The sequence below is a fragment of the Pteropus medius genome, unplaced genomic scaffold, assembly GCF_902729225.1.
Source record: "Pteropus medius unplaced genomic scaffold, Ma_sr-lr_union100, whole genome shotgun sequence".
In the NCBI taxonomy this organism is placed as follows: domain Eukaryota; kingdom Metazoa; phylum Chordata; class Mammalia; order Chiroptera; family Pteropodidae; genus Pteropus; species Pteropus medius.
Window position 1 is genome coordinate 2,624,038 of NW_024342467.1, and position 23,692 is coordinate 2,647,729.

General features: G+C 35.6%; 1 protein-coding gene across 6 annotated transcripts in view; it reads right to left on the minus strand.

Annotated features, from left to right (window-relative positions):
- Window positions 1–23,692, minus strand: part of THSD7A (thrombospondin type 1 domain containing 7A) — a 360,172-nt gene that overhangs the window by 136,363 nt on the left and 200,117 nt on the right. For all 6 annotated transcript variants that reach the window (XM_039862397.1, XM_039862396.1, XM_039862399.1 and 3 more), the window contains 2 exons: window positions 7,885–8,040; window positions 6,312–6,524 (listed from right to left, as the gene is read on the minus strand). In XM_039862397.1, coding sequence (XP_039718331.1) covers window positions 6,312–6,524; window positions 7,885–8,040 — 369 coding nt within the window. The remainder of the gene's footprint in view (window positions 1–6,311; window positions 6,525–7,884; window positions 8,041–23,692) is intronic.

A 23,692-nucleotide genomic window follows, 5' to 3' on the forward strand; every position in this document is an offset into this window, starting at 1 on the left:
GACTACAAGGAAGTAAGAGCTACAAAAACAACCGCCGATTTGGTCCAGCCATAAGCGCATGCACAGTTAGTACATCGGCTGACCTTTTTTGACAAGAGCCTCATTATACCCGCCTTACATCACCATACACATGCCCGGAAGTTGATCAATCTAATTATAACAGACTGAAATCTGGGTAACCACATGCGCAGTAAACAAGGGGTTATATAATGGCAAAATGTCAATCAAAATGACCTCACACGCCAATTATCTAACACCGCCCCTGTAACCATCCATTACGACCATAATATGTTACACTTTCTGAATTCACGAGGCTGTAGCCATCTCCGGTGTAGCCTGTTTCTCTCTTCGAACATATTTAATAAACTTTACTTTTCCTAAATTTCACTGATCTGTAATTCTTTACTGAGTCGGTGGAAAGAAGCAAGCCATCTGGAATGGTAACAGTAAGAAGGGAATCAGAGGAATGTAGACTCAATGAGGCCATGGGAAGACAAAGCTGACAGAGGTGATAAGAGCTAAGCAGGGTCAAAGAAGCAAACAAGGGGCCAGATAATGTAAGGAATGATATATACATCTCTTAGGTTTCATAATTATACCTCTGCCTAATTTGATTGAAAAGTGTGATTTCTATCCACATTGGCTTTTACTGACCCAGTTATGAGAAAACTAGCTCGCCTAGGCTATGGTAAGGCGTTTGACCACTCAAGATAAAGTAGAAGGCTGTTTTCTCTTCTATTTGCCATTTGAAGTAGTAGCTAACACTCAGTGGGAAATTTATAACATTGTCTCATTAAGTGGTAAGTAAACTATGGTTTACTTAACTGTCATCTGGGGTTTCTGCTAAATTTACACTCCTTTAAAAAAGAAAACTCTTTAGAAAACTCTTTGCTAAGACATTGCTGTGCAAAAGAACACTGACTTAATCCTGATATATTTTTTTCAAACCAAAAGTAAAATTTTTATTAGTAATATATCAAAATATAATACACATACAGAGAGAAGGAGAGGGAGCGAGGAGACAGATCAGGGTATCTGGTGCCAGACTTTTTAAGGCTAAAATAAAATTGTGATTACTACAAACTAACACTGAAGAATAACCTATTGCCTTAAATTAAAAAAAAAAAATCATCTTTACAACAAATTAAATAGAGAATCCCAACCCAATTATAGGAAACAAGCATCTATCAACAGTGTTAGGTGATCCTAATTGTAAAATAAGAGACCTTAGATTTAAGCATAATAGCCAACCTAATTATATTCCAAACACATTAAATGGAATAGCATTCTACAGGAAGAAAACTTAGTTGATTTATTGCTTAAATTATGGAAAAAAAAACAATTCAGTTATAGAGCATAGTTTTGCATTTAAAAAATCAGCTTTTCCCTGTAATGGCTGTGTAATTGGTGCTAAGAAGCAGATTCTAGTTCCAGAGAGTGATCATGCTTTTGAAATTGCATTCTCATCTAGCTCCACAGACATTTGAATTGACATTATTTTGCTTCTTTGTTCCCTCTTCTCTTACTGGTTTCTCCTGGGAGCACATCCTTAATAAACTTTGTGCATCTTAATCCTTGACCTGGCCTGTGCTTCTAGGAGAACTCGTGAATATTCTCAATCAGTCAAAATATTAGTCTCAACTATAAGCTTTGTAATTTTTCTTTCTATTCCTGGTGCTTTGCTCCCTATCTTCTAATCCTTATCACACATACCTCTGTCCTCCTCCAAACAGTTACTCTTTAATAAATATATATTCAAAAATTTTAATTCAGTATTTATACAGTTTATAAATTGGATACAAATTTTACAAGACATAACATAAAATAGAGCAGTACCTTGCTCTCTTCCCACACTGAGTCCTGTAATTTTTCAATACGTTGCAGGTGTTTATTCCTGTATTTACCTCAAGGTATCAAAATGATAAGCTCTTATATTCCTCTTAATGAAATAGCATTTGAGTCTTCCCTTCCCGCTACTCGTATGTGGACACATATCTTATTCCAGAAGAAAGTAGCAGGTGGTAAAAATTTTAGAAAGACTAAGCAGTTACATGACAAGCCAGTGCTCCGAATATTAAAGTTATCTTTCTCCATCTTTAACAGTCAGGTTTTTTGCTACTTCTGATGATATGCAGAAATAGTTCCTAAAAGAGGCAGAAAAACTTACTTTAAAGGCTTGCCTCAGTCCTCAACTCAATATCTTCTTAATCATAGTTCTCCTTCAGCATTCGCCAAATCCGACCAGTTTGCTTTGGTGCTAGGAGTCTTTGAGTAACAGAAGGGGTCTTAGTTTCCACCAAAACAATACTTTTGTCATTTTAGTGTAGTGGTTCACAAACTTTACTCCACATCAGAACCATCCAGCTTTCTGGGATTTGCCTCCATAGACTAGAATTCATTGGTTCTGTAGATAAGGCTTAGGAATCTGATTTTACAGCACACACTTAAGGAGATTCTAACTGGGGAATCTAGGACACTCTCTGCAAAAACAGATCTTGCATTTCACGGAGTAAATTGAAAAAAATATTTGCATATAGTGAACACACACATATGTTCACATATCATATCCATTTATATATGACTTATAAACATCTAATATTATTGGCACAGTTCTAGCTGTACATGAAGAAATATTTGGCAGATGTTACTAATAATCCAATAGCTTTTAACCACAGTGGCATGACACACTGGTGTGTCACCATCAGGTTTTAGGTATATATAAAACATTGGTTGTTAATGACATTTAAAGTAATTTAGTTACTTTTGACAAATAAATTTGAGTCATTCAAGGTTATCCATACAATAATGGCATTCCCATTTATTTGCGTTTTGTTACACTTCACCCAATGGAAGAGGAAGGAGTTGAGCCAGAGCCATTGTACTTCCAGAATGGCACAATACACTCTGAGGGCCCTGGCTGGCCACTGCTCTTACTACGGCACCATTAGTAGTTACGGAATGCTAAATTCTTTTATTAGTTTACTTCCATAGAAATATTATTTTTTGGTTTCACAAAAATTTGTGTCAAGCATGAATGTGAAGCATCTTAACCTTTACTAACGTGGAGAGAAATAAGAAAGGTAGCATAGAAGTTGCAGGCATTTTGAAACTGCTGAGGTTGACTGCTTTACAAAGTAATACCCAAAGCGAAATAACGCAACTGTGGTTTTGAAATTCACACGGAAAGGTGTCAATACCTGATACCTGAAATAGAACACATGGTAATGAAATATGGATGGCATCATTTATTTTTCAATAGAGAGGAGGAAAATATGGAAACGATATTTAGTTTACAGTCTCCCTTAAGTAATCGATAAGACGATAGATTTTTTTCCCCACTACAAAGCTTTGCTTTGTTATGTCTCTAACCAATCAATTTGGGAAACAAAATACTGTCGCCTCACTAGATTTCCACTTTTAAATAAAACATCCGCAAATTTCGCAAAACCGAAACAGGGCAGATTTTGAGTTTTCTCATAGACCTGAGATCCTCTAGCCTTCCTCTCACCCCCAAACACTAACCCCAGATCTTTGGATACTCCTGTATCTGTGCTCTGAGATTTAAAATTGATTTTCTGATGATCTTTAAATTATGAGTAATATTTTTTCAATGATACATAAGATGTTTCTCTTTCTGGAGAGTCTAATTGTCCTCTGAGCCCCCTTTGGTCTTGCATGTCACACTTTTCCATCAGAGAAGCTACTCAGGGGTCTTCCTGGGTGCTCTCACCAGCCTTCCCCAGTCCCGCTCCTTAGCTGACAACTGGAAAAATGAAAACAGCAGCACAAAGCCTAATGATCTCTGGAAGCCCAAAGACTACCAGGAAAAAATAGAGACTTTAAATGTGTTGAGGTCATTAACAAAGTTGTAAAATTTGTGAGGAATGTGGGAGAAAAAAAGCCATTTTATTGTTTGCTATATTCACAGGCTCTAATTCTTCATTTCCCTAGTTGAGCTTTAACTTAATTATAAAACAAAATCTATAGCTGTAGCCAGGCCTAGAGGTAGAGCCTGTACAACTAATCAACTTTAATTCCCTGGGTTCGTTTTAATTACAAAACAACATTTGGTGCAGCTGCTAAACACTTACCAGGTGACCACATGGTAATAATACTGGAGTAGTATTTACGGGTCTCCAGCTTTTGTTCTGATTCTATCAGCACAATTATGTTTCAATTATATATAAATTTGAGTAGCCTCTAGGATTTATAATAATAGAGAATTTCCTCGACTTTATATACTTCCATAGTTGAACTAGCTAAAATATTGAGTTGCACTACAACTAATTAATGTCAAGAAGTAAATTTAATGATGAAAAGGTGTCCTGATAAAGGACAATAATAACAAATTGAATATCAATAGCATACATCTTACCATTTTTATTTCATTCGCTGTGAGACGGACAACATGAAACCAGCTTACGTATATTCTGATTTATCAATTTGCCTTTTAGGTTTTAACACACATTACTTTTCAATATAACTAGACATGTCTAACTCATTCTTCTGCTTGCTCTTCAGTGTTCCACAAGACAATTTAGGAGGTGAATATTTGTGTTACAAAATACTTTTTTGCCTGACAAAATTAGAATTAACCACTGACATGTTTAATATAGCCAGTTCCTCTAGCATTATTAAAATATGCACAATTTGCACAAACATTAAGGAAGATCATTGCAATAGTGAGATCTGATTTTTCATTTGATAATATTTAGGCAGAAGTTCCAGGTATAATTAACTTTTCATCTTAAACTTTTAAAAAATTTTAGCTCACCCAAATACACCTTTTACAACACTAGGGTATCCTAGTTCCTCCCTAGGTCTAAAGAAGATTAGAAAAATTATTTGAATTGAGGAAAAAATCAAGAAGCAGTATCAGTAAGGGCATTATCAAAATAAACATGACCCTTACTGTTTTCATAGCAACTCATAATACAGTGCCATCTAATTCAAACAAGGATTTGAAGTAGGTGTGTAAGCAGAACACATTTTTTTTGCTTTCTTTTTCCTAGATATCAACCTCTTTTTTTCTTTCCCTTTAGAACAGAACTGACTAAACGCTAAAGAGAGGCTATATCATAGCTAATTATATCTACAGAGAAGAAAAGCAGAATACATACAATCCATTGTAAAATATCTGGAGCAATAATCCCCTTCTGCACCTTCCAGCCTCAGGGGCCGGTTTATATTTTACCTAGTGCTATCCTGCATGACTGCCTTGGGCTCTGGACAAAGATGACATTATACGTTTCAAAGTCGAAAGGCTAATTTCTCAGTATTAAGAGTGTCTGTCAGTCTCTTACCCCAGAGAGTATCTTTCTCTACTGAACAGTGACTGCGTCACAGGAGGAAACAATTCTGCTTACTGTAAGAAAATAGGATGGAAGAAATTATGACAGTTACCAGATGTTCCAGTGCCCCTGAGGGGGACACCAGAGTGTTTCCGCATGTGCTGTAAACAGCATAAACTGTCAAACCACTGGACACTAGGGCTTGGTGCCCATGCTGCTCTGATGTGCAGAGTCAGAGGATTTGAGAGTAGGAAGGAATCTTAGAGATGATCTTACCAGGAGGTTTTAAATCAGGGGACCCCAATCCCCAGGCCACTGAATGGTACCAGTCCACGGCCTGTTAGGAACAGGGCCACGCAGCAGGAGGTGAGTGGCATGTAAGCGAGCAAAGCTTTGTCTGTACTTGCAGCCGCTCCCCAGTGCTAGCATCACCACCTCAGCTCCACCTCAGATCATCAGGCATTAGACTCTCATAGGAGCACCGGTCCCTGGTACCACAAAGGTTGGGCACCGCTATTTAAACCACGTGTGAAGTTCTGTTTCCTAAGTGTGATTCAGGGATTGCTGAAGAGTAAAGGCAGTGCCTCAAAACAGTAGCAGTAATTTTGGAAAGAATGTAAAAATTTTATGTCAGGGATAACAAGACAGGATATTTTATCAAACAAAAATCAGTTGTAAAAGTCCAAGTAATTCCTGTAGTTGAGAAAAAGAACCATTAGAAAAATCACCATTCCAGTGGCTCTATGACATTCTTAGAGGGGAGGACCCTAGAGCTCAGAAGGTTGATTTAGGAAGTGTAGGCTGCGATAGGCCTTGTAGTTTGGGAATCTGGAAATTAAATTATATCACGAAGAAAAGAAAAGAAGAAAAGAAAGAAGGAAGGAAGGTGGGAGGGAAGGAAGAAAGGGAGGAAGGAAGAAACAGTTATGATAAGAGAAGACAAGATTTTAACATAGGATAACGCATACCTCCAGAGTTAAAGAGACATTCATAAAAGCAGGATAGATACATCTGCCTCACCGTCACTATTGATGCAGACAACCTCTTGAACTTGAGCACCTGGACCACACAGTTTTCCATTATCTGGTTCACAATCTCCAAGCCTCACTGCCTTCCAGTCGTAGCAGGATGGCTCCTCACAGGGAATGGCTTCCAGCAAATGAGGGCAGTTCCCAGTGCCCCCGGAGCCTCCATTTGGCTCGTTGGTAATACGCCGCTTCCTCAGTTTGAAACCTGAATTATTGGGAAAGGAAAATATATATTGTTACCATCATGGGTTGCAGAAGGCTGTATGAAACCCCTAACAAAAGCTGGATGATGTTAGAGGGTAGAAGTCATATCTGCTTTAATCACTGGCATATTCCCAAACTCTAGCTTAATGTGAGCTCATTAATTATTTATTAAATGAATAAATGAATGAATAAATAGAATGGCCAAGGAGGGACTTTTGGTGTGAGCTTCCTGTAGTAATAATAATGCAAGAAATGACATATATCTCCCATCTCCCTTAGGGCAAGGGAGGGAGGGAAAGGAAGAGAAGAAGGGAGAGAGAGGGAGAAGGAGAGAGAGATTCTATACTGATTTTGCTTGACTTGGAAAGTCTACAGTTATAAAATATTAAAAGAAACAATGAAATCTCAAGCTATTCAGAAGTATTCATGACCAGACAAAAGTGCCATTACTTTGAATTCTTCAACACTATCACACATTTAAATTTGAACAGGAACCTCTGAGGAGGTGGATAGTCTCAGAGAAATTGTCTTTTTGAGCCTTCGTTGATTTTAGACTCCCTGGAAATTTGAATTAGAGATATAAACCATTTGGGCTCTAATGAGGACTATTCTAAATCCTGCTCTGTGCTTTAATAGGATCTAATTGTTGCCTTTCCTGACAATATATAACAAAAGTAATGTCTGTTTATTGCTATGTGAACATATTAGAATTATTAGGACACTGTCTTAGAAACAAAATAAGAAAATGATTTCAATTACCAGATCATGTGAAAATCACCCTACCATGCCTACCATGTAATAAAACATTACTTTTATTCTTCTCCTTTTAGATATATCATTTGCATCATAAAAACAATAGAGCTTTGTTTTTGTTTTTGTTTTTACTTTCAAAGTAATGTTTATTGGGCACTAGCTATGGGTCAGACATTAAATTAAATTAAGTGCTTTATGTTTATTGTTTATTGAATCTTTAGAGAAAACTTGGGTGGCAGATGTTATTACATCCCTCTTACGGATACGAGGACATTTAGATAATTAACTTGTCTAAACAATACTGGACTGAGTAGGTTTTCCAATCCAGGTAAGTTTGACACCACAGCTCATCTTAATCACTGTACTAAATTGCCTGAAATGTTCTTCATCTGTTGTCTAAATTAACAAGTATTTGCCTACTTTCTTCAGTTTTAATCTTCTGGTATCATCACCAGAGTAGTTTTATTCATCTTCTGCAATCATCTTTAGCCATTCTGGAAAATATCACAGATGAATAATTACAAGGAACACAGAGCAGCATTTTTAAATAATTCATCCTTTGACTTAATTGATGGGAGTTTTAAGCATGGCATGTTAATATTACATACCTTTTTTGCTTTGCTGGTCATTACAGTTTTCATAAGTACAAGGTCCCCAAGCTGACCAAGATGAAACCTCACATTCAGTAGGACAGGGAATGTGGCACAGCTGTGTAGTATTAGGGACAGGACCAGTGCAATATTTCAAATCCACTGGTTTTGAGGCTGTTAGGAGAAAAACAGAGATTCTTTAAGAATTAAACAGATTGTTATGTTCAACAATATGATTCTTCTGCATGTTTAGAGAAAGATAATGCTTAAAGAAGTGCCACCAACACAGTATTTCAATGCTTCTCAGTTACATCCTGAGAATAAAAGGAGAAATTCGGGGTGAAGGGAAGCAGGATAGCGTAGTCAAAGGCACTGGACGAGAAGTCTTGCAGATTGTTTTATCACCAGCTTTACCGCTAATTAGCCATATAATTAATAATGCTGAGTCTAACTTCCTAAAGTAGTTAAATAATCCTTAAGGTCAATTTCATCTCTAACATTCTGCAGTTAGATTCTAAGAAACTGGAATCTACTTTAGAGGACTAAACATAGTAGGACAAGGCCTACAGCTTTAATATATATGGAAAAAATCTGCATTGAGTGGCTTCTGGGGAAGCGGTCTCTCTTCCCTTTTGGTTCCCAGAGAAGGAATGGATAGACATGATGAAGAGCTCATGGCACCAAGTGAGCCATCTCTCTCTACCTCTAGCTGCATGACTCACCAGATACTTTCCAGAACTTTTACTGAATATGTTATCTGCATTATGTGATCCAAATCTCAGAATTGCTAAGGAGACTAATTTATAATTGCCCACATCTGTTCCTACGTTGACCAATGAACTATGGATAAATATTGCTAGCCCTTGCTTCTCTTCTTTTCCATTTTGATGCTTACAGTTTTGCTATTTTGTACACCATATATATTTGACAGTTAATGTCAAGATGTGTCCATATTTCTGGTTAAAAATGACTATATGAGAAAGGTATTTCAAGCTATATAGACAGCAGAAGAAAAACCACGTTTAGTTGTATATTGTATAATACATAGCTATAGTTACTTTTATTATAAAAATTTTAAGAAGTAAATGTTTTGGACACACACTTCCTTTAATAAAAACTCGTTCCTGTTTCCCCCTGATGATATGAAGTGCTCACGCCTGTAGCATAAAAAAGTGAAATAATAGAGGTCTTAGATAATTCTCATTCTCTTTATGTAAAGAACTATCAAATTCCAATTGCATGGGATTGTACCTAGAATCTCATAGAGAAATTATTGAAGCAATATCATCCTAAATTTTAAATAAAAGTATTACACACGCACACACTTGTAGTCTAAACTCTAAGGAAAATTATAGGTCTTGTGTACTCCTCAACTTCCTGCATGTACAAACATACAATCGCCCACATTACCTAAAGGCTATTACATTAACTCATCTTTCTCCTACCATTTTTTGGTTCTGAAAAAATATTCTACAGTTTCATTTTTCCTTTTTCCTCCTAGGAGTGCTTATCTCCCTACACTCCTCCTTACCTCCCACACACAATGCAGTAAAAATCGATGACTGGGCGCCTCTAATTTGCTTAGTATGAAGGACCATGAGCATTTTTGTTTATCAGAATTGTTGCTAATGTGGACTATAACATCAGCCAAAGCCAAAATGATTCATTTTATTGCTTTCCAACAGTAAAAGTACTTGGCATACTAATGACAGAAAATATAGAAATAAATGCTTCACTTCTCTGAAAATAAAACATAATTTGACATTAATAATGTACATTTCACATAAAATAAATTGTTTTAAATATCTTTACAGGCATAAGAATCTTGTGATGGTTAATTTTATGTTTTAATTTCATTGGGCTATGGATGCCCAGATAGCTAGTAAAACATTGTTTCTGGGTGTGTGTGTGAGAGCATTTCTGGAAGAGATTAGCATTTGAATCTATAGACTGAATAAGAAAGATCACCCTCACCAGTATGGGTAGGGTATCATCCTAACCAATGAGAGCCCAAATAGAACAAAAAGGTAGAGGAAGGGGGCATTCTCTTTTCTTGAGCTAAGGTATCCATTTTTCTCCTGCCCTTGGACATCAGAGTTCCTGGTGTCCAGGAAACCAGGAATTATACCAGTGGCCCAACTCCCATAATACCATGAGCCAATTTCCACATAAATCTCCTTCTATACATCATCTGTCTATCTATCTATCTATCTATCTATCTATCTATCTATCTATCTATCTATCTATCATCTATCTATCATCTATCCATCCATCTATCCATCCATCCATCCATCCAACCATCTATCCATCTATCCATCTATCCGTCTATTTATCCATCTATCCTGTTGGTTCTGCTTCTCTGGAGAACCTTGACTAATAAAAGTCTACAGTTACAGAAAACTTTAACTGCAAATTAATTTAAGTAATTTACTTGTGTAAACTTTCAGACATCATTTCAATTAGAATTGTGTGTATAATTATGTGGAAAGTCTTCATTTATTTCTTTTAATCAACTAAAAACCTTAGTGTTACTATATTGTTTCAGAAATCATGAGTACCATAAACAGAAGTTTACTGGGTATGCAATTGTGAAGACTATTAGAGCCTTATTTTATATATAAGGCTGAAAACTTTAGGAGGGAAACAAGGTTTTATCAAGGAAACAGGTTAAAATATTGTGTTTCTAATTCCTGGCCATTTTCATTATAAAGTTTATATTATATTATAAAGCTTTTGGTGTATTTTGAATCAAATAAAATAGTCACAAAAATCTTTTTGAGTTATTAAAAATGTGATGAATAAAGGCTCGAGGAAGTACTGCTTGAAGCAAAATACTCTTAAGATCTCAGCTTCTAAACTAACCAAGTTAATACTGAGATAATATAATTCTTGAAAAATAACCTCAGTTTAATAGATGTCTTTATACAGTATATATAAAGTTCTTTCATTAATCAAAGAAACACAGGGAGAGAGTACATGTTTGTGTATAATTCTATTCCTCTGGTGATTTTCATTATAGGTTTTTCTTGTAAACAACATATATATTGATTAATGCAAAGCACAGATACTAGCTGAGCTCCTCAAAACTATAAGTCAATTACATTTTTGCAATAGCCCAAGGGTTATTTGGAATAAATGTGAGTCAATGAGTGAAGTAAAGGACAGATCTTGCAGATCTTACTGGGTTACAGTTTAATTTGTGGGATATCATTCCTATAGTTCTGTATTATATAATATAGTGTTTACTGCTGATCCCATATTCTCAAAAATTGAGATTTGCATTTTCTAGAATGGCCTACTCATTATTCTTATATAATTTTACTACTTAAAAATTTGTTCATCCAGTACAAGTTTCATTTCTATATATAAATAATAATCTTTGATTTTTAAAGTCGTATTGTAGATCCCATAAAAATAAAAGAGAAATTTTATTGTTCTCATATGACGTAAAAAATATTCAATTATAAAATTATAATTTACTTTGCATGCTTCATGAAGTCACAAAGGAATGTATGCACTTTTCTAAAATTAACAAACCAAAAAAATGAGAGCATTACAAATGAGAAAAAAAATCAGTGTAGAAAACAAACTTAAGAATTTTGTTTACATCAATGTGGCCAATGAGGTATTATGAAAACACACCCACTCTATAACCCCTAAGAATAGCTAGTGTATTATTTTAAAAATTAAACATTTCATTTTGAGGTAATTGTAGATTAACATGAAATTGTAATTTCACAAAATTTCGATATATCCTTTACCCAGTTTCTCCCAATGGTAAGAGCTTAAAAAACTATAATATCACAACCAGAATACTGACATTGGTACCGTCTATCTTGTCTGCCTTCTTCTCCCTAACTTTCGGAGTCATCTCATAGTTTGTTTCCTCCATCATAATATCTAGGAATTTTTCTTTTTCAAGCAGGAGAATTAGGGGAAATTACATCTCCTCTCTCTTCCTGGAAGCAGAGTTTATATGTTATTTGTAAAATAAAATATTTTAATTATAGAGTTGGAATCCCAAGAAAGGAAAATCCTCGAAATTCACAGCATGAATCAGGTTTGGTAGTAAAATCCTAAAGTTGGCCTCTTCCTGGGCATTACTGATCGCAAGTCACAGAACATTCAGTTTTAATGGGCTGGTGGGGCACCTAGAATTGCATATTCAGAATTCTTTAATTATCAGAAGGAAATGAGGGTTTAATCATTTTCAGATAGAAAATGAGGGTTTAATTATAATAGACCATCATTAAGAAAATTTCTAAAGAATTTATTTCTCATAAAAAGGAAAGTGAACACAGAAGCAGGGTCTAAGATGCCACGTGTAATTGTGGTCAAAGGAAATATTAAATGTGAGTAAAAGAAAACATTGACTATAATAGCGTAAATCTAATGGTTAAATAGAGGAGTGTAGTAGGCAGAATAATGGTCCCCGAAAGATTCCAGGACTTAATCCTTGGAATTTGTGAATATGTTATCTTAATAGCAAGCAGGATTTTGCAGATATGACTCAGAGTTCAAATCTTAAAATGGGAAATTAGTCTGGATTATCCAGGTGAGCCCAATTTAATCACACGTGTCAAGAGCAGAGAACCTTTCTTAGATGGGTCAAGAAGATGAGACAGAAGAAGAAGGAAGAGAGAATCAAAGCATGAGAAGTACTTGATTTGTCAATGCTGGCTTTGGCAGAAGCGGGTAAGGAGAGCCAAGGAATGCGGGTGGCCTCTAGAAGCCGAAAACAGTCTCCAGCTAACAACTAGAAAGGAAATGGAGATCTCAGTCCTCCAACCTCAAGGAAATGGATTCTGCCAACAACCAGAATGAGCAAGGCAACAGATCTGCCCCAAGAGCCTCCAGAAAGAAATGTAGCTCTGCTACACCCTTGACTTTAGCCAGGAGAGACCCAAGCCAGATTTCTGACATAAGAACTATAAAACAGGTGTTAAGTTTGCGGTAGTTTGTTATGAGAGCAATAGAAAACTAACAGAGTTACAAATAGCAAAATAAGACTAAAATATAAGACTATATAATATGTATGTTGGTGAAGGATAATTAGAGGTGAAATAGTCTAACCCCCTTAGGAAGGTAAATATATTAATTATAGACTATATTCATTTGGGTTTGGACATTTTAGGGTAATCTCTATCTCTATCTCTATATCTCTATCTATCTGCAATAAGGATGTATAACTAACCAAGGAAAACAATGTAATAAGAAAACTATTGCAATTCAAAGGAAGGGGAAAAAGGAGAAACAAAGAAACAGAAAAAAATGGAACAAAGAGAATAAGATAGATGAAATGAATGCAAAAGACTAACCTCAACCACTAAAAGCCAGAAATAATCAGATTGAATAAAAAAAATAAAATCTAAAATAACATTTTAAATCCACTACTTTGCCAAAAAATTTAAAGTTTGACCATACCAAGTGCCAGGGAAGATGTAACACAGCCAGAACAGTTAAACACTGCTGGTGGAAATCTAAGTTATTTTGACTATTTTGGAAAAAAAAATTAAAATAATTTAGTATGGTTGAAGATGTGCATACTCCTGTTGAAGATGTTTATACTCTGGTAAAAGCATCAAACATTTACCTCAGGAAATATTTATAGGAATTGTCATTGAAATATTGTTTATAATTGCAAATATTTAGAAATAATTTGTGTCCAGCAAAAATGGAATGGGTATTAAACTACAGATGTCAACACTATGTAACACTGTACAGAGGTAGAAATAAATGAACTATAGCACAATTATCAATATGGTGAAGCCCATGAATATATCAAAGAGTGAAAGAAGTAAGAGAATATATAGTAAAGTATACCATTCACATAAAGTTTTAAAAAATCAAGCAAATCATCATGTTTTGGGATAAATTAGTAAATCTGGGAAAGTGGAGAGCAGCCATGACTGCCTGGGAACTGCTCTGGTCCTTTCAGCTAGACCTTGTTGTGCTTAGTAGCTGGCCTGCCCTCAGAGCTATGCCGTGGCATTCTCCTGTTGGACATCAACCATTTCATAGAGCATAGAATGACAAGGCCATTCTGTGCTATGATGGAGTGAGACCCCAAAAAAAGAGACTACTTCATAATTTGTCTAAGAAAAAACAAGGTAACTGTGAGAGCCACCCAAATTATCAAGTATTCCCCTCTTCCTGATAAGGCAAGTTCTGCTTCTTCACCAATTATAGCTCTAGTCTCCCTCTAATCTTTCTTCCTTCTAAATAAGGTTTATTAAGGCACCTGGTCATAGAATTATCCTTGCTTCCTTCTACCATTTAACCCAGGGCAAAGCGCAGGTATTAGAACCCTCCTAAAAAAAAAAAATCGCAACCAAACCCAAGTCCTACAATAATTTCTTCTGACACTGTTACTGAGATGCCCATGAATGCCCATGCTGTGCATCCCTCCTTCCTACGAAGAGACATAAACCCAACTTGTTCAATTACAGATTTGTTCCTGGTTGTCTCTGGCTGAAGAGCAAGGACAAGCCAAATATATAAACAAAAGCAAGAAATGTTAAATCTAAAATTTAGAACCAGGAATTCTACTTATGGATGGAGTGGGATGTGATTTATTTACTAACACATGCTTATTGGTGTTTACTATGTACCAGGCAATGTTATGGTATTCTAAGTACTTAACACATATTAATTCATTTAATTCTCACAAAACCCCATTGAGTAGGTATTCAATTATCCCCATTGGGGGAGAAGGGATAATTATCCTTAAATGGAAAAACTAAGTATGGATTGGTTAAGTAACTTTCCCAAAGTCACTCAGCTAGGAAATTGTAGATTTCGGATTCACTTCTAGGCAGTTTGGATCCATAATCTTCAGGTCTACTTCAAACTACTACTCCATGTGATCTTGGAAGGATATATAAGGGGGTTTCAATAATATGTAATGTCTGTATAGACACACAGATACACATGTATATGCAAATACATTTGATATAGGTAAGAATGAATTAAAACATAATTAATGGGGTTCTAATATAATATGTGTCATATTAACATAATAAGATAATGAGGCTATCAAGATAATTCAACATCAACCCTGCTGGCCTATTAGTAAAAATTATTCTGACTTTTGTGTTCTAGTTGAGAATGAAAATTAAATTTTCATTCTACCAAATATCAAGAACTAGCTGTCCAATTACTATTAAAGTGGGAGGTTCTGTACTTATACTGATAAAAATAGTAAATATTTATATTGAATTTATTAAACAAATTCTTTTAATCCTCACAGCAATCTTATGAAATAAGTACAATTGTAATCCCAAATTTAAAGATGAGGAAACTGAAGCACAGAGAGATTTAGTAACTTGCCTAAGGTCACACAGCTAATTAGTGGCAGCTGAGATTTGACTTCAGACACCATGCTTTTATCCACTCACTATACTACGAATTTAGTAGAAGCCATGTTTTTCCCTCATTTCTTACCCCAGCTCTCTGAAGTCTACAATACAAAGGGTGGCTTGACCAGAACACATAATAAATTTTAAAACCATGTTTGGTTATTGTTATCTGTGTGTTGGGGGTGGGGGGGGAGCAGGTGACAGCAGGAACTACACGTGACATTCATCTGGAAAATGAATCATCAGTATTTAATATGAAACAGTTTAGATGCTCATCATATTTAATATTGACTTCTTAAATTAATTTTTGTTCTTGTGCCTTAAAAATATACCACATGTGTATTTTTAACTTTTTATCATGAAAAATATATTTGGATTTTCAACATTGTTTAAATCAAAGATCTCACACTCATTCTAGTTCAGACCTATTTGTAAAATGATACGCCTTTACTGTACTCATGCAAGAGATATATTACGGTTCAAAGGTTGAGAAAAATACGATAAGTTTAATAATTCATTCCTCCACTTAGCAAAACAGCTGAGCATTTTAGGCACTCAGAACCTCCTGATATTGTATTCATTTTCCACTGTCTTAGCTGAAAATCTATCTTTTTCTTAAAATAGTATTTTTTTCATCAAACAAGCTTATTTGATTACTAAAACACAATTACAAGAAAATTCTCTTGGATTTAAATCTTACTTTCTATATAGGAACTGACTAAATGTTATTATTAAGTACGAGGGTGCCTGAGAACAAAAGAGATTCTGAAGACCTAAAATAAAATCAGTTACAGATGGCTTTCTTTTTTATTATTCTGTTAAGTCAGTTAAATATTAAATGTTTATTCTGTGCCAAGCCCTGCTATGGTGTGGCATATAGCATCTAGATGACAAAGGGTGCTGTGGGACAAATGGCAATGGCAGTGGTGATCTTTTTGTTTGTTTTCCCTTAATTATCACAAGTGCGTGGTAACATTCAGGATCTATTTAACCAAAGCAGTTTCAGTTCCAAGAAGGTTCTATTTGATGGTTTACACAACACCCCTTTACATGTCAGCTATAGACACTATAAATTCACCCAAGAATTGATGTCAACCAAAAAAGAAAGCCTTTATTATGAAAATAAATTAAATTCTACATGTATCAATAATTGCTTGAAGCTTTGTGTAGGTGTTCTTGTACTCAAATTTATTCACAGAAATTTCTTTTGTCTTTCTCGGGCTGTTATATTTAATGAGGACATAAAACCTATCATGTTCTTTTTAATAATATAGGGTATTGTTTTAGATAATACACTTGTTCTTTAATCAATTTTGTAACCGTATTTAAAACAATGACTGAGAATTATTTCTCAGTATTTAATATGCTTTAAAACTCACTGCCAATCCCTTCTGGCTATGATTAACTCATTATTGAGCTATTGTTTTTGATTAATCTTTCTTTCTTTTAACTCAAGATATTAGAGAGTTTATTTGGGAAGAATACATGCATAGCCCTTGAGTTTATTTTCTACATCATAATTAATGTCTTCAGTATCCAACAGACGCATCACTGTCTCTATGTAGTTCATGAATTGATGGCCGGAACTAACATCCCCAGGCTACTCTGCTTGCTCAGAGCTTGCCTCCTTCCTTTGTGCTTGGATAACTTTTTGCATTCTATTGCAGTCACAAATCAAATCATTTGACTGAGGTCACAAACCATTTCTTAATATTCTTTTCTTACATTAGACTATTTCAGAGCTAAGCTGTTTGAGCCTTCTCCATGTTTGGCATTGTTGTATTTTTACATAGGCTTCTTGATTTTTTCTTTTTATTCTTTTGGGGTTATAGGAGGCCTAGGCTTGCTCTATTTTGGTTTATAGTCAATTGGAAGTTATACTGGATGAATTCGACAAATTCAGATGAGGTTTTTCTCAAATATTCCAATTAAGGACACTTAGGTACAGATTAAATCTAGAAGAGAATATTCTCCTTTCTTTTCTCCTCCATCATATACTCTAATTTTAACTTCCAATTACGGGTATTGAGGAGACTGATGGTGGGGAAGGAACTAGAACGTGAACAGTGACCATGTTATAAATGACACAAATAAACATCCAAGAGAGCCTTCTCCTCTCTCTAAAGAACTTGGTCCACAGTGCAGCTAGTCTGCTGCCTGAACACTGCCTGTTAGCAGACTCAGGAGGGTACCCAGTGATGGGACTTGTCATCAGCTTTCACTCTGCTGAGTTTGGGTGCCAGAGAGAGTCTTGCCAGGACCTCTTCCTACTTCTCTCAGAAATTCTACTCGATCTCACAGGGACTGTTCCTTTGCTTCATTCCAATCTCCATATTGTTTTTGCAAATAGAAACCCTTCTAAGCATTTGGCCTGTGGAGGGCTTTCTCTTTGTTTCCAGAACTGATGCAGGCTTCCATTTTGTACATGCCATTGGTCATTTAGGGAATTATAGACAGAGGTCCATACACCTATGCTCCCAACACCATATTGCCTTGAAAACAACTATCCCCACGTCTTTACTCAAATAAAATAGAACTGTGGTATCCTTTAAAGTTATTATAGGAAAAAACATGTCAGGTAATTTCTCTTGTTGACACTGGTTCATGTAAGACAGGAACATTTAAAAATATGTGGGATTTCAAAATATACATCTTTGTAGCAATGCCAGTCATTGTTAGGATTTAAATTTCACAAACTCTGTCAACAGCTTGATGAAGACATCACTCTCCTACTACAGGGATGAACCATCTGTTGCAACATTGCAAATCTGGAGTTGCTTTTCCCCCCTTTAAAAAAACAAAACAAAAAAAAAACAAAAAACAAAAAAAAAAACAGGACATGTTGTAGAATAGTCTATGTAAAACACACTGAAACCTTTCAGCAACACACCATTATTGACTAAAATTCTTATTTACAATGTCCCTAACTACACAAATAGTATTAATAGATATTATAAATTAAAAGAATCAGTTTGGTACCCGTATGTTTTTCACAATATAATGATGGAGAACCTTACTCCAAATACATTCTGATAACCAAGTGTATTAGTTTGCCAGGGCTGCCATCATCAAATACCACAGACCAGGTGGCTTGAACAACAGAAATATATTTTCTCACAGTTCTTGAGGCTGTAAGTCCAAGATCAAGGTGCCAAGAGGGTTGGTTTCTTTGGGGTCATTCTGGCCACCTTCTCACCGTGTCCTTACATGGCCTTTTCTCTGTTTGTGTGTATCCCTAGTGTCCCTTTCTCTTCTTATACAGAAGGTAGTCATATTGAACTAGGACCCCCACCCGTATGACTTCATTTAACCTCAATTACTTCTTTAAAGTCCCTATCTCCAAAACAAGTCACTTGAGGGTTAGGGCTTCAACATATGATTTTGGAGGGAACACAATTCAGTCCATAATATCAAGCTTGATAGAATATTGAAGAAAGAAATAATTTGTGAATAATGACTTAAGTGTAGGCCTGTGTGTGACTATATTCACTGACATATTTCATCAACTTTTCCCTGTTCTTTTGGAAAAATAAATCTACGCTAAGCTTGCGGTCACTCAAATTTCTCTATAGCAGATTTCTGCCACTATTACTATCTGACCACAGTGTATTTAGAAGCAAAAGAGGTATATATCTCCAGTGTGGGATTTTTTTTTTCTGAAAATTTCCATTCTTTTCTCAAAATATCTATTTATAGATTTCTAAGTGTAGAGTCTTATTTCCTGATCATTGCATAAACATGAACTTGCCAAAAACCTTGAAATTTCATAGCTTCTCCTTCTAATGTCTTAGAATTAAAAAATAAAATACAACCTGGAACTCTGAGGCAAAGGCCAAAAGCATGATTTGTGGTTAGCCTTGAACTATAACCTCAGAACTACTTATTATCTGCAAAAAAAAAAAAAAAATGTCATAATAAATTTCTTGGTTCCAGGGCCACTCAGATTTTCTGGCTCACCAAATTATTTTTACCTATCTTGGATCCAATTCTTATTCTAGTAAATTCTCTCTATTAAATCCTTTGTAATTATTCCTAAATTTCCCCTTATGCTTTGTCAGGATCTTGTCTATTTTGTCAATATTTACTTAATTAATTCACTCTACAAATGTTTGAGTGCCTACTTCATACCAGACACACACTGGTACACATGAGGTTCTTAGGATTTAGTAGAGAATAAAACACATAAAGATGCCTGCTTTCTTGCAGCTGACCTTCTCATTGAGTGAGGAACCAGAAAATTAACAAGAAGCTTCATAAGCCACTAAATGTCATAGTATGGAATAAGTGCTAGGAAAAAGAAAAAGAAGAATGGAGGGAGAGTCTGGAGCATGCGTGGGAGAGGTGGGTTGCAGTTTTGAACAGGGTGGTGACATCTATCCTCTTCAAGAAAGAACTATTTGAGACAAGCTGTTAGACGGGGTTGGCGTTAGTCACGCACATGTCTGGAGGAAACATATTCCAGGCAGAAGATGTGTTCTAGAAACTGCAAAGAAGGCCCTAGTGACTGGACTGAAAGGAATAAGAGGCAGAAGATCTGGGTCAAGGGTACAAGGGGAAGAACACAGAGACTGGCTTGGAGTGACCTGCAGCACAAAATCATGCTGGGCTTTAAGCAGAGTGACATAACCTGACTTAAGATTTTAAATGACTTCTCTGCTGTTGTGTGGAGAATAGATTGTGGGGGCATAGGAAACATAGGGATATTCAATAACAAAAGCAAGAGATACTGGTTCAGACCAGGGGGGTGATAGTGGAGGTGAAGTAGTCAGATAAATATTGGAGGAAGAGCCAAAAGAATTTCCCGAGGAACTGGTCGTGGGAGTGAAAGAGAGAATAATCAAGAATAACTTTAAAGCCACTGATCTCTAGCCTTTGGTTGTCATTGTATTGTTTCTCCATGTTCTTGACCATTTAGACTATCAGTCTGTTTTCTCACTGCCTTTCAGAAGATCAAGGATCTGTGCTCTACTCAACATTCCAACTGACAGAAATGTCCCCACCAACCCCTCCTCCTTGTACCGACACTTACTGGGGGTAGGGGTGGGAGTGAAGAGAAGGATTGTTTTAAGGAAGAAGACTCCTGGGTACCATGTCCAGAAATTCTGATTCATTACATCTGAATTAAAACCTAGGAATTACCTAGGAATATGAATTTTTAACAAGCACTGCAGCTGATTCTGATGCAAGGAATGTTCTGACTACCCTTTGAGAAACACAGCTATGCTATATTGGAGCCGAACCACAGGATGCCATAGCACTGTTAAATGCTTACCTCATAGACAATGTCATGAGCACATAGAATTGCACGCACTCTGGTGACGAATTGCTTGCTATTGTCTTTGGCTATAGAATATTAAGAAGTACTTCTTCAGTGCTATTTTATTTTTTCTATTGGTGATTTATCTCATCCTAGACATTTTTTAAGCCTAAATTCACATTTTTACTTACAGCAGTGCATAAGCTGAATTTGAATACTTTCCCAAGCTTACACTGTATTCTTTTAAATAAAACTGCTTAGAAGAATGATACTAGAGATTCTAAAAACAGTTAACACTGTAGATCTCAACCTCACTAGGAAATTCTTCTGGAGGTTTGATATTGGTGCTCCTTGACTCGCTTTTGTGGGCTGATACAACTTCATGTCAAAGAACAAGGATAAAAATGTGGGAGAAAGGAGAAGGGGGCTGACTGGGAAAGATCCCTAAGAAAGGTTGGCTTGTATAGTCTGGATAGTCACTCTTTATTGAATATGTGGTTTGCAAATATTTTCTCCCACTTCATAGGCTGCTTTTTCATTTTGTTGATGGTTTTCTTTGCCGAGCAGCTTTTTATTTTGATGTAGCCCCATTTGTTTATTTTTGCTTTTATTGTCTTTGCTTTTAGTGTCAAACCAAAATAATCATTGCTAAGACCAATGTCAAAGAGCTTACACCCTGTTTTCTTCTGGAAATTTAAAAGTTTGAGGTCTTACCTTTGAGTTTTTAATCCATTTTAAGTTGAATTTTTATTAATTATTAATGAGCCCCCATAACATTTTATCTCACAGATTTTAACTTTTTAATCTCAGCTTTTTGTCTTTTACATTTGTCTTTGTTGACTTCTAGCCTACTGTAATCGTTCAAAATCTTATCTATTTTATATTTTCATTTTTAATGGTATTTTAAGTATCATATTTATTACCTATTACTCTTAATCTATTTTTTTTGCAAAAAATTACTTCTAATTGCTCTTATTATTATTTTTAAGTTCCCTGTTTTCATATATTTCAGATCCACGCCCCCCCACCCCACCCCGCTCCGCCAAGCACAGTAAAAACGAGAGAACCTACAACAGTGTACATGGAGTGAGGTCTTTTCCTTTCACTCTGTTGACCTTCTGTTTAACCCCAAAGCATCTCTGAGAGCTTTCAAGTATCACTTTTAAAAAAAGAGAATGAACATGTCTTTTAATTTTGCAAATAATTCAAAGTTTACATGAATAACTACATATTTTAAAACCCATTAAGTCTGACACAAAGAATCACTGAATGTGGGGAAGAAAAAATGTCAGCATTACAACCCAAGCAAGGAGGCATGATGGTAGGCAAGGGTGGGGGATGGGCTTTAAGTCTCTGGTGTCACCTTGATGAGAGACCAGGTGGCATACAACCTGAAAAGAACCCTTGAGAGGATATTTAGAAGTGAATTCAAAACTAGGGATCTGGTCTCACATGCATTTTGCTTGGTTCTCACGTTGTTATATCAGGATGATTTCTGTCTCTGTTCTTGATAGATTCATCTGAGGACCCTCACGGCTTCAGCTTTTCTCAGGTCAGGGGAAAGTTTCCCAATGGGCTGCATTTCAGTTGAGAGACCACGTACATTTGTGAAGACTGCTATTAGGCCAGCTGGAAGCAAACAGAGCTAAAAAGCTACAAATATGAGAAGAGAAGCTAGTCTTTCCTAAAGATTGTAGGTTTTGATTCCACTGGATAATGCTCTCTGGAACTGAGGGAATGGCAGAGGCTCCACAGACCCTCCAAAAGGAAATTTGAATATTATTTTGGGAGAAGGTAGAGAACTGGAACCTGATGGCATTTACTTAATTTCTAAGGTCTAAGCTATAATTGTGGAAGCGTTTTTTTCCCTCAAAGCACTACTGTAGAATTGCATACTTCTTGTTAAAGGAAAATTTATTCTAAAACAAGGGCCCTATTTTACATTTTAGATAAGATTTATTGAGACTTTCTATACACCTGACATGGTTCTAAGTGCATGGATTCTCTCATTTAAAATTTTTAAAGTTTTATTATCCTTATTTTCTAGGGAAGAAAACAAGTTCACAGAGAAGTTAAATAACTTATCCAAGAGCACATGGCTCAGGCATCACATCTTCACAGTCTACTTTTAACTGTTTGGTAATGAATTATCTCAGTTTTCATTTCATTTCTCTGAAGATGTCTGTCTTGATCAGAGTGGAAGGGTATTTTTGCTAGATTTAGAACTCTAACAATTATTTTCAGCAAAGACATCGTTTCATTGTTTTATGGCCGTCATTGTCTCTGATGAGACTTCAAACTTCATTTGTTATTTTTATTCACATGAATATATTGTGGGTTTTTTTCCCTCAGACTGCTTTAAAATTTTTCTCTTTAGCTTTAGTGTTCAGCCATTTGAGTATAATGTATTTTTGCTGTTTTTGTCCTTGTATTTACTCTGCTTAGGGTTTCCTGGCTGTTTTAAATATGAAAGTTGATAGTTTCTTTTTCAATAAATTTGAGAAATTTTTGGCTATTATTTCTTCAAATATGTTTTCTGTCAGATCATCCTCTTTCTTCTCTTTGTGTAATGTCATTAATATATAGACACCTAGATGCTATTTCACCAGTCACTTAGTCTCTCTACACTTTCCCTCCCTCAATCTTATTTCTCTCTGTTCTTCAGATCTGATCATTTCTATTGATCTGTCTTCAAAATCAATAACCTTTTTTTCTACTCGAATCCAATAATTTCTATTGATCTGTTTTCAAGATCACTTAGCCTTTCTTTTGCAATCGCAAATTATCGAGCCCACTAAGTGAATTTTTTATCGTTGATTTTTTACATACTGCTATCTGTTCTCTTCATACTGCTATCTGTTCACTCCCCAATACAATCTTTTTCTTTAAATTTTTGAACATATGTATAATAGTTTCTTATAGTCTTTGTCTACAAATTCTAATATCTGGGTCCTCTCAAGATATATTTCTACCGAATGATTTTTTCTTGATAATAGGTCTATTTAATCTACTACATGGGGAGTATACTTTTAATTGTATACTGAACTTTGTGAATATGTTGCAGAGAGTTCAGATTATATCATCTTTATAAGTTTTTTTCTGTCAAACAGTTAAATTGCTTGCAGGTCCTTTCGATCTTCTCAAATCTGGTTTCATTTGGATTAGGGCTTGTCTGGTTCAGATTTGAACTTGGCTGTGACAGTGTAGTTCT